The sequence below is a fragment of the Entamoeba invadens genome (assembly GCF_000330505.1).
Source record: "Entamoeba invadens IP1 unplaced genomic scaffold scaff_1105074725199, whole genome shotgun sequence".
Lineage (NCBI taxonomy): Eukaryota > Evosea > Mastigamoebida > Endamoebidae > Entamoeba > Entamoeba invadens.
This window is the reverse complement of record NW_004440113.1, coordinates 58,739-75,913: the sequence shown is the minus strand read 5'-3', so window position 1 is coordinate 75,913 and position 17,175 is coordinate 58,739. Positions and strand designations below refer to the sequence as shown.

At 34.6% G+C, this 17,175-nt stretch overlaps 9 protein-coding genes across 9 annotated transcripts; 4 read left to right on the top strand and 5 right to left on the bottom strand.

Annotated features, from left to right (window-relative positions):
• Positions 1-129: 129 nt before the first annotated feature.
• EIN_093470 (hypothetical protein) lies at positions 130-2,474 on the top strand (the record flags this gene model as incomplete). The annotated part of the gene is made up of 4 exons (XM_004253913.1): positions 130-383; positions 435-907; positions 977-1,311; positions 1,416-2,474. 4 exons carry the CDS (start codon positions 130-132, stop codon positions 2,472-2,474), a joined length of 2,121 nt encoding a protein of 706 aa, XP_004253961.1.
• Positions 2,475-2,782: 308 nt separating this feature from the next.
• EIN_093460 (malate dehydrogenase, putative) lies at positions 2,783-3,880 on the bottom strand (the record flags this gene model as incomplete). Its single annotated transcript, XM_004253912.1, has 1 exon — positions 2,783-3,880. The coding sequence occupies one exon, from the start codon at positions 3,878-3,880 to the stop codon at positions 2,783-2,785; it is 1,098 nt and encodes a 365-aa protein (XP_004253960.1).
• Positions 3,881-4,470: 590 nt separating this feature from the next.
• Positions 4,471-5,337, bottom strand: EIN_093450 (hypothetical protein; the record flags this gene model as incomplete). Its single annotated transcript, XM_004253911.1, has 1 exon — positions 4,471-5,337. One exon carries the CDS (start codon positions 5,335-5,337, stop codon positions 4,471-4,473), a length of 867 nt encoding a protein of 288 aa, XP_004253959.1.
• A 1,360-nt stretch (positions 5,338-6,697) lies between these two features.
• On the top strand, positions 6,698-7,649 carry EIN_093440 (hypothetical protein; the record flags this gene model as incomplete). Its single annotated transcript, XM_004253910.1, has 2 exons — positions 6,698-7,376; positions 7,489-7,649. The coding sequence occupies 2 exons, from the start codon at positions 6,698-6,700 to the stop codon at positions 7,647-7,649; spliced, it is 840 nt and encodes a 279-aa protein (XP_004253958.1).
• Positions 7,650-8,178: 529 nt separating this feature from the next.
• On the top strand, positions 8,179-10,023 carry EIN_093430 (hypothetical protein; the record flags this gene model as incomplete). Its single annotated transcript, XM_004253909.1, has 1 exon — positions 8,179-10,023. The coding sequence occupies one exon, from the start codon at positions 8,179-8,181 to the stop codon at positions 10,021-10,023; it is 1,845 nt and encodes a 614-aa protein (XP_004253957.1).
• Positions 10,024-10,310: 287 nt separating this feature from the next.
• EIN_093420 (hypothetical protein) lies at positions 10,311-11,099 on the top strand (the record flags this gene model as incomplete). The annotated part of the gene is made up of 1 exon (XM_004253908.1): positions 10,311-11,099. The coding sequence occupies one exon, from the start codon at positions 10,311-10,313 to the stop codon at positions 11,097-11,099; it is 789 nt and encodes a 262-aa protein (XP_004253956.1).
• A 395-nt stretch (positions 11,100-11,494) lies between these two features.
• EIN_093410 (hypothetical protein) lies at positions 11,495-12,964 on the bottom strand (the record flags this gene model as incomplete). Its single annotated transcript, XM_004253907.1, has 1 exon — positions 11,495-12,964. The coding sequence occupies one exon, from the start codon at positions 12,962-12,964 to the stop codon at positions 11,495-11,497; it is 1,470 nt and encodes a 489-aa protein (XP_004253955.1).
• Positions 12,965-14,364: 1,400 nt separating this feature from the next.
• EIN_093400 (hypothetical protein) lies at positions 14,365-15,236 on the bottom strand (the record flags this gene model as incomplete). Its single annotated transcript, XM_004253906.1, has 3 exons — positions 14,365-14,489; positions 14,558-14,798; positions 14,871-15,236. 3 exons carry the CDS (start codon positions 15,234-15,236, stop codon positions 14,365-14,367), a joined length of 732 nt encoding a protein of 243 aa, XP_004253954.1.
• Positions 15,237-15,430: 194 nt separating this feature from the next.
• On the bottom strand, positions 15,431-17,138 carry EIN_093390 (hypothetical protein; the record flags this gene model as incomplete). Its single annotated transcript, XM_004253905.1, has 2 exons — positions 15,431-16,884; positions 16,931-17,138. The coding sequence occupies 2 exons, from the start codon at positions 17,136-17,138 to the stop codon at positions 15,431-15,433; spliced, it is 1,662 nt and encodes a 553-aa protein (XP_004253953.1).
• Between the last annotated feature and the right edge of the window lie 37 nt (positions 17,139-17,175).

Sequence of the window (17,175 nt, the reverse complement as noted above, 5' to 3'; positions counted from 1 at the left end):
AATATTATAATTTAATATAATAATATGATAATATAATAATTTATAGTTAATAAATAATAAATAGTAAATGATAATAAAATATAATTATAATTTTGAAAGAATTAAAAGAAGACTAAAAAAAAAGAGAAAATGGGAGACCTGGACGGGCTACTTACAAACATGAATTTGTTTGAACAACGGAATACTATTCCACCGATAATCGACATGTCACTTTCACAACTTCTAAAAGAAATTCAACAACCCCGGTTTTACCCTGATGTAAAAGGGAAAACGATCAAAAAGATAGAAAAGTTCCGCGACCGCTCGCGAGCCGTTGCGATTCGCCAAGTACCGATTTCTGTTGGAGGGACTCGCGATGATCTGGACCCAACGGAGTATTTTGTGTTTGTTATCAATACATTTTAAACACCTGAACGCTTAGAACTAATGAATAGGAAAGAATATAACACTTTATGTAATGAAATAGTCAAGGACATTGCCGAGAAGTCGTTCTTTAACAAAGAGAAGGAAGAAATGACGGACCCTGGCCTTGATATTGAAATCGAAGAATGTCCGATGCCTTTGAATGTTCTTGGAAACGTTCTTGACTTGCTTAATAGTCAACTTGATGTTGAGTACGAGACAGTACTTCCTCTATTCTCTAAAGAGTTTGTCTCCCTTCCCGTCCAGTTTGTTGTTGGATTGGCTAAACTCGACTCTGCACTGAGAAATGGGACATGTGATGGGACTATTTCCGATCGAGGTTCACATATGGATTATTCACAAGATAATGCAATTCGGTGTGCGTCTTTGGACTTCTTAGAAATCCTGTTCTCGGACTTGTTGTTCGGCGACACGGAAAGAACACCACAGAAAGTCCAGGCGAGACTTGCGAGTTTGGCGGAGCAGCTGTTGATGCAAATGGGACGTTTGTTTTGATTCAAAAAGAGGCTAAAAAGTGTTCAAAAGAACTGACAATAAGTCACAAATTTCCAAGACGTTCTTGTGATGAAAAAGAAATACACGGCAATCATTTATTTGATGTTACGTGGTGGACTGAAATATGATCTTTTGACGTACTTGGCCACCCCGGACTGTCATGCTCTTCCACCACTATTTGTTGAGTTAGTCAAGATATACATTGGACGTACAGAGACCTTTAACCAACAACACAAATACGCGCTAGAAATGGCAATGAAGGCTTTCATTGAAAGTAAAGATTACTTTGGGATACTCGTCTGTTCAATAATGAGTGGTGTGGAAGTGATTGGGAGGTTCCGCGAGATCGATGTCGTAGTGAAGTACTCTCTTGATGACTTCATATGGTATTACGTTTGTTTTAATATATTATACTATTAAATAATACTACTACTAATATATTATTATAATTATATTATTAGTAATAACATACTCTTTGAACAAAAAATAACGAATAGCTTACTGTACTTTCTAATGATATTGAACGAAGGAAAACGTTTATGTATCAAATGTCATGTGAGACGTCGATCGTGTACCCTTATTTGTATTGTGTTGTATCTCAATTTACCCAATGTTTGGCTATTTTGCTTCATGACACGAACAAAACGTATGAGAATATCATAGCAGTTATTATGATGTGCGAGTTGTTGGAAAGGCACGACATGATCACGATCAGTAAAGCGAATACATTGGAACAGTTGATGAAGAGAGGCCTGATTGAGACAAATTGCGTGTTTAATAAAGCCAAGTTCATACTCTTAGTGATTAAGACGTACCAACCGACACCTGTTGATATACAGAAATTGCTGAATCTTCTTGACCGGAAATATTACAAAGAAGCGTTGATTAAAGTAGTTGTTGAGTATGGACGTTCTGATATGATGAATGAGGACGGAGTCTTGTGTGATGTTGAGTGTGTAGAAACGATCAGCCGGAAATCGGAGCTTGAGAATCCTGAGGTTGCGATGATGGTCAACTCTATAACAGGGAATATGAACGAGTATGTTCGGATCATTAATGATCGTGCTGCGATGATGTTAAATGACCGAGGGGAACGCGAGAATGCACGAAATGAGTTGGGGAGAGTGACAGATATTGTGTTGAAAGATGTGAACGACATTGGAGTGAGGAACGATTTCTATTTACTCAACAAGATATGCGACGGGTATGATGCGTGCGAGAGAAAAGATATTCAATTTGTCATGAAATTTGTTTCCGAGGGAGAAGTCTTCCCCGTTGGATTTCCTGGAATTGATCAGTGCGTTGTTAACATCCAAACGATTAAGTCGTACGTGTTAAGAAAAGTCCTCAACGGCATTTACTTTGAGTTTGTGAATTTACTCATCGAATTTTTGAACGAAGCTGCGCGAACGGGAATTGTGAACAGTAATTTGAATGTCCCTGTGGTGAAGGAAATCGTCAAAAGTTGCTTTGTAGTCATTAGCTTCTTGCCTCAATATTTTGTAGAACAACCTTTCTTACAACTGATGAATGCTAACAGGTACTTACTCGCCTAAATGATTGCTATTTGGTGTTTATACGAAATGAAGAACGAATAAACTTTGTCATTATTATTTATTTTGAGTGTTTTAAAATAGATAAGATTTGACATTGTTTATTATATTCTAATATATATAGTTTATCAATAAATACTAAATAAAACATTGGTTTACACTTAGTTTGTGTCATCATGTGATAAGACTCGGCTTATTAAATCATGGAAATAAACCCAGATAATTAATTTTCAAATCAACTGGTTTTCATAATGGTGTTAAAACATATTAAAAAACTTACTAAAAAGAAACAATTAAAAAGATAATCAATTTTATTCCCATGGAAGCTTCACACTCACACCATATTTCTTTTTTAACTCTGTCATCTCATCGACTGTTGTCTGTGGAATGTGAACGCCATGTTTAAGTCCGTACTGACAAGTTTCATACTCCTTTTCTCCAGCAGTGTATATTCTATCGTATCCCGGTCTTTTCTTTGCTGCTCTGAGCTCTCTGTTGACGTCTCCCACACTCTTTTTGAACTCATCGAGATCTCTGAAAGTGCTAATATCAACAGCAATGAAGAAATGTCCAATTTCGTACTTTCCAGTTGTCTTTGCGCCAGCTTCAATTTGGCTCAAGAAACTTGATGTCGAGAAACATGCTGATAAAATTTCGACCATTTCTGAAAGGCAATATCCTTTGTGCCCACCATTGACTTCCTCTTTACCTCCGAGTGGGTGTAAATACGCCTCACCCTTTGGATACATTTTTAAAAACGCTGCTGCGTCTGTAAGTGGGGTGTCTCCACCCTTTGAAGCCCAACTTGGGTCCACCTGTTTTCCTTCTCTGACAAACTTCTCAAACCTCCCCGTTGGAGAGATTGAAGTTGCAGCATCGAAGCACCAAGGAAATGCCTCGTCCGAGGGAAAAGCAACAGAAAGTGGATTTGTACCAAGTTTTGGTTCGTCTGCGTATATGGGCGCAACAGACGATCTTGCGTTTGTTCCTGCCATTCCCATCATCCCCTCTTGTGCGGCCAAGAGTGAATAAAACCCGGCGATTCCAAAGTGTGTTGAATTTCGAACAACAACCATTCCCATGCCATATTTCTTGGCTTTTTCAATAGCCATTTTCATTGCTATTGTCCCGTTGACATGTCCAAGCCCATTATTTCCGTCTAACACTGCTGTTGTTGGTGACTCACGAACAATTGTTGGAGTTGCCTTTGGGTCGATCATTCCCTTTTCTATTCTGTCAATGTAAACTGTTTTAAAGCGTTGAATCCCATGTGTACACATCCCAGAATGGTCTGCACTCGCTAGAGTCTCTGAAGTCATCTCTGCGTTTTCTTCTGGCGCTCCAATCTTCATGAGCACCTCTTTCATGAATGACTTGATGCAATCATACGTTACAACTGCTCCTGACATCTTTTTTGGTGTTTTAGTTCGTTTTTTCGGAGCTTAAATACCAACACAAGTGCCTCGTTCCACACACAATCTCCAGATTGTCAAGAGAGTGAGAAAAGAAAACTATGTACCTGACAAATTTTACCTAAGATGTTTGAAAAAATATTTGACACTCTTCACATTCTTTGTTTACCTGACTTTTTTTGAAAACAATATCGTTATATATCGTTGGTATTTTTACTATAACAATAGTATTTATCAAAAAAATGCCACGTCAGGATTATATAATTATAGATTAACTATTGTTAATAATAATACAAATTATGAAACTATAGTTCTCACTATTTAACAAATTTTAAAACTTTTCAACAAAAAAGCCGAAAATAGTTTTTTTCATACAATTGTTTTTATTAAACAAATAACAAAAAACTAGTAAATGAACTATTGATTAAAACCATTTGAAAATTTAATTTCAAATAGTTTGAACCTAATTAATAACAATTCAAAAACCATAATTAAATTTATAATGATATTTATTAAAAAGTATAGTTAAATTGTTATTAAGAAATACTTTGATATTTTAAAAAAGCGAAACGAGTGATGGTTAACTATTAAAATGTCCAAGAAAGACCAGCCGATGCCCCAGTACCCGTTTTTGAATTGTGGAACCCCCCTACATTAGCAGAGAGTCTGTCATTAAATTGGTGTCGATATCCAGCTTCGATTTGTGTTCCTGAAGAAGTTCCATGACTGACTCCGATATAACCAGAACCTTTTTTACCAATTTTTGTTGACACCTTTCCCCCAACTGTTGTCTCTCTTTTTTTCCCAGCATTTGACGAACTGACTGAACCTTCGATCCGTGTTCCTCTTTTTGTTTCATATGCGACAGACCCACTATATCCTCTTCTCTTCCCCATTTCAACACTACCGGCGGCTTCAACACGACCACGTTTGATTTTACCACTCACTTTGACACCACTTCGACCATCATGACCTTTGGTGTAATCGACAGCTACTTCTGAATTTTTGGTTGGGTTCACAGCAACACCAGCACTGTATGAATGTGTTCTTTTCCCATTGGTCTCCCGTCTCTCAACACTTCCTCGAACTTGTGTTCGTTTTGTGGGACGAACAGTTGTTCCTATTTTGGTGTTTGTTGTGCGAGAAACACCTTTTGGAGTCTTTGTGGTTTGTTTGGAGACAGAACCAGTGACAGTAACAGCTTTATTCAAGTTGACAGAACCCCCAACAGACGTACTTCTTGTGTTCTTGTCTCTACGCTCTGCTTTGATACTTAAAGAACCTTTTTTCCCTTTGCCACTTATTTGAACACTTTTGCCAGTCTTTCTTGTTGTAGTTAGTTGCCCTTTATTCTCTTTCTTTTGCTTATTATTTGGTGGACTTTCTCTCTTCTTGGACTTCCTTTTACCCTGAGAGAGTGTGATAATAAGGAGTACAAAGAGTATCACTTTCATAATATGAATTTGGAGATGACTTGATGATCAATATGTATTTTAAAGAATTGACCTTAAAACATGTATTGGCATTGTTTTTTCAATGTTATCAATCCTTTATCAAGCAAAAATAAATCAATTGTTTTACAATTATTATTAAATTGTTATTAAAAATGGTATCTATTTTAATTTTTTGATTATCTGAAAATAATTATGTGGTTTGTTTTTCATTGATTCAATGGTGTATCTATTTTTAACTGTTTTTTTTAAATCATAATAATATATAATTAACTATACATCAACTATATTATATATTTTTTGTAATTAAATTTTAATCATTAAATATAACTAAATTAATTTTAAAAAATTCTAGTGTTTTAAATTAGAATATATTTATTATAGTATAGTATTAAAGATCCATCTTCAATAAAACAAATTGATTATACAATATATTGTTTTTAACTTGTTATACAGATAGTAGAAAATTTGGGTGTCAGGAATAAATTGGGTGTCAAATAAATTAGGGATTAGTTAATGTAAAAAAATGGGTTTCGTTTTTTTATTTTTTCCCCTCACAAAAAAAAAATAAAATCACCACCCTAAATAACTCAAAATCAATCTGACACCCAATTTATTCTTGACACCAAATTTTCTACTATCTGTACTAAAATAACACAACACATGTCTAATTATTGATGAGTTTTTATTTTATAAAACATTTGTGTAAAAAATTTAAAAAACCCTCAAAATAGACTTTGTTTATTTTTTTGATTAATTTTTTAATTAAATTAAATTTCAACAATTATATGGAAAATTAAAGTAAATAGAAACCAATAAAACAAATAATTGAAAAGTTATCCTAAAACAATGAAAATGGTTTGATAAATATTTTAGTATGATAAAAATTATAACCTTTTTTTTAACTTAAATAATATAATTTATATTATGTTGAAATATTTATTTTTCAAAGTCGAAAAATCGATAATTTTTTAGCCTACAATCACATTATTTTTTTTCAAAAATACAATCACAATTTTTTACATTTAAAAACAAAACAAAATTTAGACATAAAAAAACAATATATAAATAATATTTTTACTAATTTAAAAAATCTAATATTATAACTATAAGAAAAACAAAAATTGCCATCAATTTAATTTTTTTTAATTATAAATATAATATATTTTATAATAGATATCTAATAAATAATTTGGCAATAAAAAGAAAATTATCATTTGTAAAAAAAAACATCATCGACAAAAACAAACTTATATATAGCAAATTTAACTATTAATAATAGTTAAAAATTACAACTTTTTATAATAGAAATATAATACATTAATAGTTGTTAATAAACTACAAAACCCAAAGCAACGAAGCGATGGAACACTTCAACAGTTTTGTTGAGCGACAGTTTGGACCAACAATAGATGTTCTTGAGAATTATTTAGTCAACATTTCAGTCACGAGTTCCGATCCTTTATTTTGGACAGTCAAACCGCGAAGTAATATTCATCAGATGATCTTTGCGATTCCCTTTTGTTTATTAGACCTATTGTTTGCATTGATCATCTTCCCGAAAACTTCTAAAGAGAAGAGTCACAACACTAAGAAGTGGTATTCGAAATATTTGGGTGCTTTCTGTCTCTTCTGCTTTGTCACTCAAATGTATTACAAATATCAAAGAAGAATCTTTTTCACTATATTCATGCCGTGTCATATCATTTTATTGGTCCAAGCAATTGTTTTGTTCTTTTTACCACAACATACGGGGTTTTTATATCAATGCTCATGTATTCCACTCTTCGCTTTGGTGTTCCCAGATACTAAGAAAAATGTACTCTTTTTTGAAAAACCATTTTACTATATCCAACACTCGTTCCAATTCTTTTTACCAATTGTTTTCCCTTTAAATGACTCAAAATTATCAGTCAGACATTTCTTTGGATATTTCTTTTTCGGTCTTTTCTTATTCATTTTATTGGCTTTTTACTTGTGCGTGCCATTTAGTTATGTGACTGGACTCAATTTGTCTTTCATGATGTTCCCTCCACATTCGTGTTTGTTTATTCTGTAATATAAAATATAATTATTTGTATTATATTGTATATAAAAGAGTAGTAATGATTTTATTGTATTATTATTATTTAGTTTTTAAATAGTAATGAATAGCTCCATGGCAAGGCGAACTCTATAGACTTAATGCCCTTGTGTTCGCCCATTATATCGGATGGGTGTTTGGATACGTCGTGTATTTCATGGGCTCGGGATTCCAATATCTCATCTCATTGATGTTCCATAAACAAGACAAAGAAAAAGTTAAAAATAGTTGATTTAATCTATTGAGTTTTATGTTCTTAGGTAAAATTGTTTGCATATGTTATTTCAAATCCCACAGAATTTAAATTTTCAAATTTGTGATTAGACTCATTTAGTCGTTTTGTGGATAATAAAAAAAATTAACCAATTGAATATAGTTTTAATATTATAATGTAAAGTTTATGAAAAAATGAAGTTTACAAATTTAAAACAATGACTTTTATTACGACAACAAAAATTTTTCTTGAAATAAAAAAAATTGTTTTTTTGGCGCAAAAAAAACACACTCCAATATTTAATACGAATTAATACAAACATATTAATTAAAAAATCTATTAATGATATAAAAAAATGTGTCAATAAAAACATTGTGTTGTGAATCATCGAAATGCCACAAGTCGTTACTGAAAACATCACATTCTGAGGAAAAGAGAAAAAAGACTTTGAATCCCGGGAACTGCCGAACTGAAATAATTGAACAAAAAACCCTACGATATAAAAATAGAATCACGAAAAACAGATCTTGAATTGTAAAGTGAAGAAATGTCCGGTTTGTCACCCCTTGAAACTCACCAAAACGACGCACCAGAAAAGTTGCCGTCACAACAAAACGAAACCAAAGACCTCAAGTTTTTGGAGCCACTCAAACCACTGCAACAAACGACCGTCGAACAAAAAGAAATCGTCGAACAAACTCAAAAAATGGAAGAGGTCCCAACAAACCCGGAAATTAAGCCAGATTTGCCCACAGCCGTTTTAGAGCCACTCGCCGAAACAAAAGGAGATCTGGAAAACCCGAAAATGGAGATCGAGCCCGAACCGCAAGAAAAACCAGTTCAACTGCCTCCATTGACAGAACCCGAAGACATTAAAGAACAACCATCAATACCTCAATCCGATAAAATGGAGGAAGAGCCACCAAAAGAAAAATTACAAGAACCAGAAAAAAACGAAAATGTGACAATGGCACCACAAGAGAAAGAAAATATTGAAGAACGAAAAAATGAAGAGAAAACTGAAAATCTCGAAAATCAAATTCCAAATAAAGAGAACGAGATTGAGAAAGCCGAAAAGATCGGCATTGAAAAGGCGGAAAAAATGGAGATAAACGACAAGGAAAAAACAGAGCAAGTGGAGGTTGCTGAAAAGAAAGAAGAACCGTCTGCACCCCCAGAAACTACAGAGAAAGAAGAGAAGGTTGAAAAATTGGAGAAGATAGAAAACCTTCCAGATGCTAAGGTTAAGCCAAATCAAGAAGAAATGATTCTTGGAGATTATAAGTACTGTAGGTTCTGCGAAGGCGAGCCTTATGAGACTAAGGTTTGCTATTTACCCATTGTCAATAATAGAGTGGGCAACTTTCCTATTGTCCTCAAACTCCCAGTTAAGTGCCAATCCAATTATATCTGCCTACACCACTGGAGAGAGAACAGAAGAGAGTACCTCGAACATTTTGTTCAAAAGGAAAAGGACGTCATCGATGAGGCTTCTGTGTTACTCTACGCTTCGATGTTGGATAAAAAGATCAACTTCAACTATGTTCCCTCAGTCTCATCCATTCCAGATGATACCAAAAACCTCTTTTCTAAATACTTGACACTCAGGAGACAAGAAATGGAAATGGCGATGGGAAGTGTCCCAGCCGGACTTTCTGTCACTTCGGATCTGTTGTGTAACGCCTGCAACGCTCCGACTCAACAGATGTTCGACATGTCACTTTTCCCACAATCATTTGTCCAGTTTCTGGCGTGGCAAAGACTTCTTCAGATATATTCCAAGTTGGACGCAAAGAATGTGGAAATGTTGAATGCATTGAAGAAGGAAGGAATTAAAGAAGCTGAAAAGGTCGTCAAGGAAGCTACGAAGTTTGCTGTTGAAAATCCGGGTGATGCGAGAAAGAGGTTGCAACCAGAGTTTGCTGAAAAACTTCCACCAAAAAAGGTTGTCAAAAGCGAGATGTCTCCATCTCTTACGTTGCCACCAATCTCTTCGCCAAACAACGTTGCTGCTGTTCCGCCTGTGAACAGGAACACAACGGGAAAGACAAAGGTGTACCCATATTTTGAGAACGAAGCAAACAAAACCAAAATGATCAACTTAACGAAGCCAGAAATCACGATTGGAAGAAAGGGAAGGGACAACATCGTCGACCTGGATTTGTCGACGTTTATGGAGGCGAAGAGTATATCTCACTTGCATGCGATTGTGAAGTATGACAAGGACGCGAAAAAGTGGGTGTGCTACTTAAAGGGGAGGAACGGACTCAAGATTGATCAATTGTTCAAGGGGAAGGACACAAGTGCAGTGCTGCAAAACGGGTCTGTGCTCGAGAGCGGAAATTTCATTTTCTCATTCCACTGCCCAGATGAATTTGATGGAACGTTTTAGGAAGATTGAGTGTATCTGTTTTGTTTTATGTTAATATTATAGTATTAATAATCTTAATTAATAATGTTAATGAGTTAGTTCACATTGTTAATAATAAATAAATGTGCTATATAATAAAAATAATAATATTATTATTATTAATTATAGTTAATTATTGTATAGTTCATTTTAAAATAATACAGTTTACAAAAAAACAAAAAATGACTTTTTTCATAAGACAACACAAAACGAACGAGATTGCATGAAAGACGAGTATATAAGGAAAAGAAGTCGAGAGGAATTTGTTTATGGCATATCTTCAAAACGTCATTGCACTTTCACAAGTCATTCCTTGTCCGTGCGAATTGTGCCGTCGTGGGTTTCGAGCCAACCAAAAAATGACATGGAACTTACTACTGCGCGTCATCTTCACATCACTTCACTCCCTGGATCCGACGAAGGAATACTTTTCGTTGGTCAATGATATCTACACATTTGTCCATTCCCATTACGCGTTCTTCTTTCACTTGAAACAATTCCAACACAGAGAGTCGGTTTGGAAAAAGGCGATGGTGGACGCACTGTCGCACTCGAAGACTTTTAAGACGGGGTTTCCCGTGTTTGGCCTCAACGGGTTTTGGAAAATGGTTGAACACAATAATCCGTGGACGTCCGAAGAAGTCAAAGAAGAGAAGAATGAGAGCGCCATTGATATGAAATTTATCCACAACGCAGAAGAGTTGCAAAGACAGAAGATCCAACGGAATGGGACTTCCCCAAGTCTCATTAATATGTGTTACCCACTGCTCCACCCCACCTCCACACCATTTAGAACTTCAGCAACACAACATCTCAACCTTCAATTAACAAAAGAAGAAATTCCTTTACTCAATCAAATTCTTTTAAATAACGCAAAGAGGACAACGCTTCAAAACAATGAAATTGAAATGAAAAAGGAGGACAAAAGTGAAAGTAAGACAAAGAAAGAGTGTGATGATATCTCCTCCAGTTTTGTTGTCAAATTGTCGCATTGCGATGAGGTGGGCGATGACGACAATCAAGGTTTTAACACTTTTTACAACGAACAAAACAATTGAATGACATTCCTCAAAGGGGTTGAGAAAAGTATTTGCTCTTGTACATTAGATATTTATTATGACTGTGTATTTGCCTTTTGTTATATACCCATTTATTATTAACACCTTAAAGAACAGTGAACATAATTTAAGTTGTCCAAAAACGGGAAATTACAAGGTTATTAGATATATTTCCCATTTTTAAAAGGTTTATTATGTGAATAATATTACAAAGCCAAAAAAAATCATAATCATCATAATTTTAATTAATATCCCTTTAAAAACACGTCAACTGAAAAACAAGGATTTTATTTTAAGTATTAATACTATTAATTAATTAATAGTATTATTTATAGTATTATTAATAGTATTAATAGTAACAACAAAATCGAACGTAAATAGTTTTACTTTTTTTCTCAAAGTGAAATTTGCTCATCGTTCAGCACTCCTTCATTGACTTGTTCATTAATAATAATTTCATCGTCATCACCGTAGTCCTGCACAGTCATTGCAATTTCTGAAGGGTTGTCGATGACGAATTGTTTGACTTTCTTCTGCTCGACACCTTTGTTGTATGAGATCATCAAGAATCCCATTGCAAAGCAGTACAAGTTGTAGTAGACAATAGAAGCCAAGTAGAACACAGAAGAGTCATAACCACCAAACAGTAATACGGTCAACACAATAGTGAACACAAACACTATAATAAGAGTGAAGATCCCAAATCCAATAACTCTCCGTCCTTTTTCTCCCAATTTCTTTCTCTCAGTGAACGTTCGGATGAATGAGAAGAAGAGCCAGAAGGTGTATGTCATCACAATCAAGATGACTAGAACGCCAAGAGTGATTAAAACGCCATTTTTAGTCCCGGCAATCAAATTCTTGATGTCGTACACCTTTTGGGTGAACACAAAGCACCCCACCGCAACCGCAACAATTGAACAAAAGACGATGCGTGGCACCAAAAATCCTAACCAGAGCGATTTCATATTCATCGCCTTCATGTTTTTCCGCAACGAGTCGAACACGACTAAAAAGTAGAAGAGCAAATAGCCAATCGCAAAACTTTCCATCACCGAGGAGATCAAGGAGAAGAACCAATTTCTGAATTGGTATTCCAAATACACCATCGGGTTGTTAAAGAGTATTAAGAAATATAAGAGGAAGCCAGTACACGTCTGCTCAAAGAGCCAATCTTGGTATCTTTCCTTTCTCATACATATCAAGAACACACAGAGTTGAATCGAGCCGATGACGATGAAACTTGTTCTCCAAAAGAGTTCGCACAAGGTGAAGATTTTGTTTGAAGTTTGCACGATGAGTGTTGGGTCGATGATAAGACCTTTTGGGAAGCTTTCTGGGAGGATTGTGAAAGTGTAGAAATTGTACTCAATAGTTTGTGGAAGTTGTAAGTCCGTTGTGCACGCGCCTTTGTCGCAGTCAAACTTCACGTTGACGGAAGAAGTCAATTCCGGAATTTCTGTGGTGTTAGCAGCACCAATAGTTTCGAAGCCAAGTAAAGCGTAATGGATTGGAACAGTAAAATGTTTTGCTTCAGTTAAAGGGGTAGGAATCGATGCACTTAATGATATAAACATTTTATAATTCAGTCGAGCGAGTCTTCCTATAACTACTTTAGAAGGAATGAACGCTTGTTCAGGCCCCGATGGGAATGGATCGACCCCTTGTGTGCATACAGAACGGTTAAAAGAGGTTTGGTTCAGACATTGCCAATAATTTGTGCTGGTGGTTGTCAGTGTTGAAGTAAATGCAGTTGAGATAACGGTCAAAGCAATCGCTAAAAACGCAAACACAATTGCTGTTATCACAAGCCCAATTCGGTTTAGAGAGCTTAAGAGTGTTTGTTTGTCGTCAAATGCACCCATGACTATTGATTCTGTCAATCGATGTTTTCTAGTTCGTCTCTTTTCATTGGTCATTTGGTATAGTTTTTTTATAATATATTTTTTAATTGATTTAAATTGGTATATTTATGGGATTGACTCGGCTTTTTTTATTGTTTAGTATCTTTTTCTTTGATGTGTTATGTTTGATAATAATTAATCTATTAATTGTTAATATTTTGTCTTATTTTTTTTGTGATTTTTTATTTTGGTTGAAAAAGTTGTTAATTGTTTTTATTATAATAGTTTAATATTATATTGTCATTATTTTGTTATGAGTAATTCCTCATTATTTTTTTTATTTTTAATAATAATAAAATTAATTTTGTTTAAAAATTATAATATTTTTATTGTAAACAAATTAGTCATGATATAATAACATATCAAAATAACTTAATTATAATTAAATGAAAATATCATAGCAATTTGTATAACTTTAATAACTATTAAAAATTAAAAAAAATATATGTAAATACTATCAAACAATAATAAAATGTAATTAAAATAAATTAGAACAGATATATAGTAAATCAAATAGAATCTAATCAATAAGTGGTGGAGCAAGTGATCTTTCGATGTATACTCTACTGTGTTCAGAGTATGTGTCTTGAGAAGTAGTCAACACCTCAGATCGATAGAGACTAAATAATTCTGGTTCAGACCACGAAGGGATAATTTGGTGAACGACAATTCTTGGAGAAAGTTGTTGAGAGAATTCGGATGTGAATGAGTTTCGCAAATGATTCATCTTTACATGACCATTCTCAGTTTTGTTTAAATGATTGAATTATTTTGTTATGCTAAAAATTGATTCTTTTTTAAAAACGAAATCAATTGTTAGAATTTTTTTTAGCCAATTCGATACTGAATTCCGGGTACTTTCGTTTATTGATACAAATATTGGATTTTGGTGTTTTTTTGATTGAAAAATTCGGGATTATTCTTATTAATAAAATAATCTATTTTTACACTTTTTCAATTAACTTTGTTAATTCTTTATTCGTACCAATTTTTGATTATAAAAACAAAATTAATTATTTAAATCTAAAAATTATTCATTTTATTTCATTTTTAATTTAATCCAACAATTCAATAATAAAAATAATGAAAAACAAATATAGTTCATTTCCTTTTACTGACAATAAACAAAAGATGAAGGAGATCTATTTGACAACAACTCATTTTTTTAGTAAACTACAATCGTCAACTGCTTTTTGTATCTTTCATTAGTTTAGTCAATTCCTATTCTTTGCCTTTCTCAACACAAAAATCTCTCAAATATGATAATTTATATTTGAGAGATATAATTTATAAATTATATTGATATAATATATACATCTATATTAAAATTGTATAATTCAATTAACTATAAACGTAACAAATCAATCAGTCTCCATTGCTCTGCTTACACTAGTCATTGAAGAATTAATCTCTGCTCTGATCGCATGTACAGCCTTGTTTAAGTAGTTCAAAGCCGATGCATTTGTCTCAAACACATTCTTGATATCTGTGTGGTAAGTTTACTTCGAACAAATTTATAGTATTTTTATTAGAACATGAACTATATTAACAAACGGTCGTAGTTGTTATCGGACTCTGTTTGTGCGCAGCTTTGATATGTAGCTTCGATCTGATTAATGAGTCCGTCAACTTGTTGTTTGTAGTCTTGATATTTAAAAGCGAGGAAAGGGTCTGCGTATACGCACTGAGACCCTACTTGTCTTTGTAACAATTGTGAAGTCGTCACTGATTTATCCAATAAGTTGTTAAGTAATTTCATAGTGTTTCTACACTCCGCCTCGAGGCATCTTGCACCCTATTATTAAGTACCCTGTTCTTTGGATATACTCTTTATAATACAACAGTGATAAATCGTCTTGAAACAAACATTTACAAGGTCGTTGAACTGCTTTCGAACTTCGCTCGTCATCGACAAATCAATTTTAGTCTTGTAGTGATTTTCAGACGCTTTCTGTTTCAAAAACGAGCTGATTAAATTCAAATCCGCACTTGAAAATGACCCAATCGGGTCTTTTCCATGGACACTTTCTTTTGGTTGAGTTGTTGAAGTTGAAGGTGCTCCTATCCCTCCTCCGATACTAGAAGAGCCAGAAAAGAGGTTGTTAGAAATGGATCCGAGTAGCCCTGAAGATAAAGAGCTTGAAGTTGCAGATGTTGCAGCATTGTTTGCACTAATCGCCGAAAGAGCGCTTGCTATTGAAGCGTTGAGATCGCTCATTCCATTTGAACTCATTGTTCTTTACTTTTTCTTGTTCTAATTAAATAAAAATTTAATTAGTGCTATTTTATTATTTTTATAATTAAAAATACTATTAAAATGATAAAAATTGATTTGTTATTTGCAATTCTATTAGAATAAATAAAAAAACTATTAACAATAGTATTTGGTGTCATCACATAACAGACACTCAAGAGCACTTAAATAAGTCAGTTAAAGATGAAGATAATGTCGTCCAAAATACCAGTGAGTGCAACGATTCTCTGAGTGAGTTTAGTATCTTCAAGATGACTCATTAACGCTTCTCTGTTGTCGTGTGCTTCCTTCAATATCCCAAGACACGTCTTTTTATTTTTGGCAACGGCTTTCTCCTTGTCCTTTTTGTCCTTATCTTTAATCTCTTTATCCTTATCTTTTTGAGAGATCTTTGGTGCGTCATCTTCTATTTTGCATTTCGAAGCTTTCTGGTAAACGCCAAGGAACTTCTCGCACTTCCCAAGAACAGTTGTACTTTCACTCTTAGTAATAAAGTCGTAGATTTGGTTCTCTTTACTTGTCAAAGTTATTAATCGACATCTGATCTCATCAGGGATCTTCTCAGATATATAGAACTCTTGAATATTCACGGTCTTGGTACTCTCTTTTTCTTCTTTTCGTGGAGTCAACGAGGGCGAGGTGTTCATATTAACAAGCGACTTTGGCTCAATAGGAGCGTCAAGTCTTTCAATGACTTGGTTGAGCTTGAATATCTCCTCTGTCAGTTTATTGATCTTTTTTTGGTACATATTAACGGTATCTTCGTATCCTCTAATCACCGCAGTATAACACAGTTCTTCACTTTCATCATAAAAAATCCCAACATCTTTTGGCTTTTTCAAATCCAATTTGGCCAAGTCCTTTTGATAGATGTTGATGTTTGTCAGTGCAAGTAAGTTCTCTGCAAGGTTTTTAAATCCGGTGTCTATGAACGGCTGAATGATTGCAGAGACTGCTGCAGGCTTCAATGATTCCAATGAAGTGATGATAGGAGGTACTCTTCTCAACAGAAGTTGACTTGAAACGACCTTATTGAAGTGATATTCTGGAAGCGTAGTCGACGAACTCAACAAGTCGAGCATATCATGTACTCTTTTATATTCCGAGACAATAGCATCGTTGAACACGTGTAAGTTAATTTCCTTTGGAAATGGCTCGTCGCTTTGATTGACGAAGGTTTGGTATATTTTAGACAAAAGCATGAGTGTTTGTCTTCCCTTGTCTGTTGGTGTAGAAATTGAAGAACAGAACTTTGTTGGAGTGATAATAGCAGGAGTAATAATTTTATGAAAGAATAACGCAGAGAGGATCTGTGTCGACACGCCGGAGTCGGGGAAGATCTCGTCGACGGTGTCACGAACGATTCCAAATATCGATCGGAGGTTTTCCGGGATCTCAGACGCCATCTGTTGGAATCGAGTGATGTGGATGTTAATATATTTCGTCACTGTGTCTATAGACTTTGTTCTCACATGTTCGTCTGGAGAATCCAATTGGATGTCGTCTGTGTTACACGAGTGAATGATCGGGTTGACATGTCTCTCCATTAGAGAAGCCATTTCCTTTCTAAAAACTGAAGACAGGAGTGACGTTGGACCCGAGTTGACTCGAAAGAGTGTGTGAGGCTCTTCTAATGTTTTAATACTTTGTGATGGACATGACAAGTAACAAACTGGTGTTCATCACCTCCTCGCGGAGCTCATCGGCAAGGACAGAATATAATATCCCAGAGGCATCAAGGATGTCTCGGAGAGCGTCCCAAAACTCGTTCGAAGTGGTCGAGCAGTACCGAATGAGGGTGTGAACAACTATGTGGTCATACACACAACAGAGCTTCCAAAATATTGAAGTCTTAAAGAATGGGTTGTTGGTTTGGCTCATCGAGCGGAGTGGAATGAAGTGCAAGTTGAATGTAAGA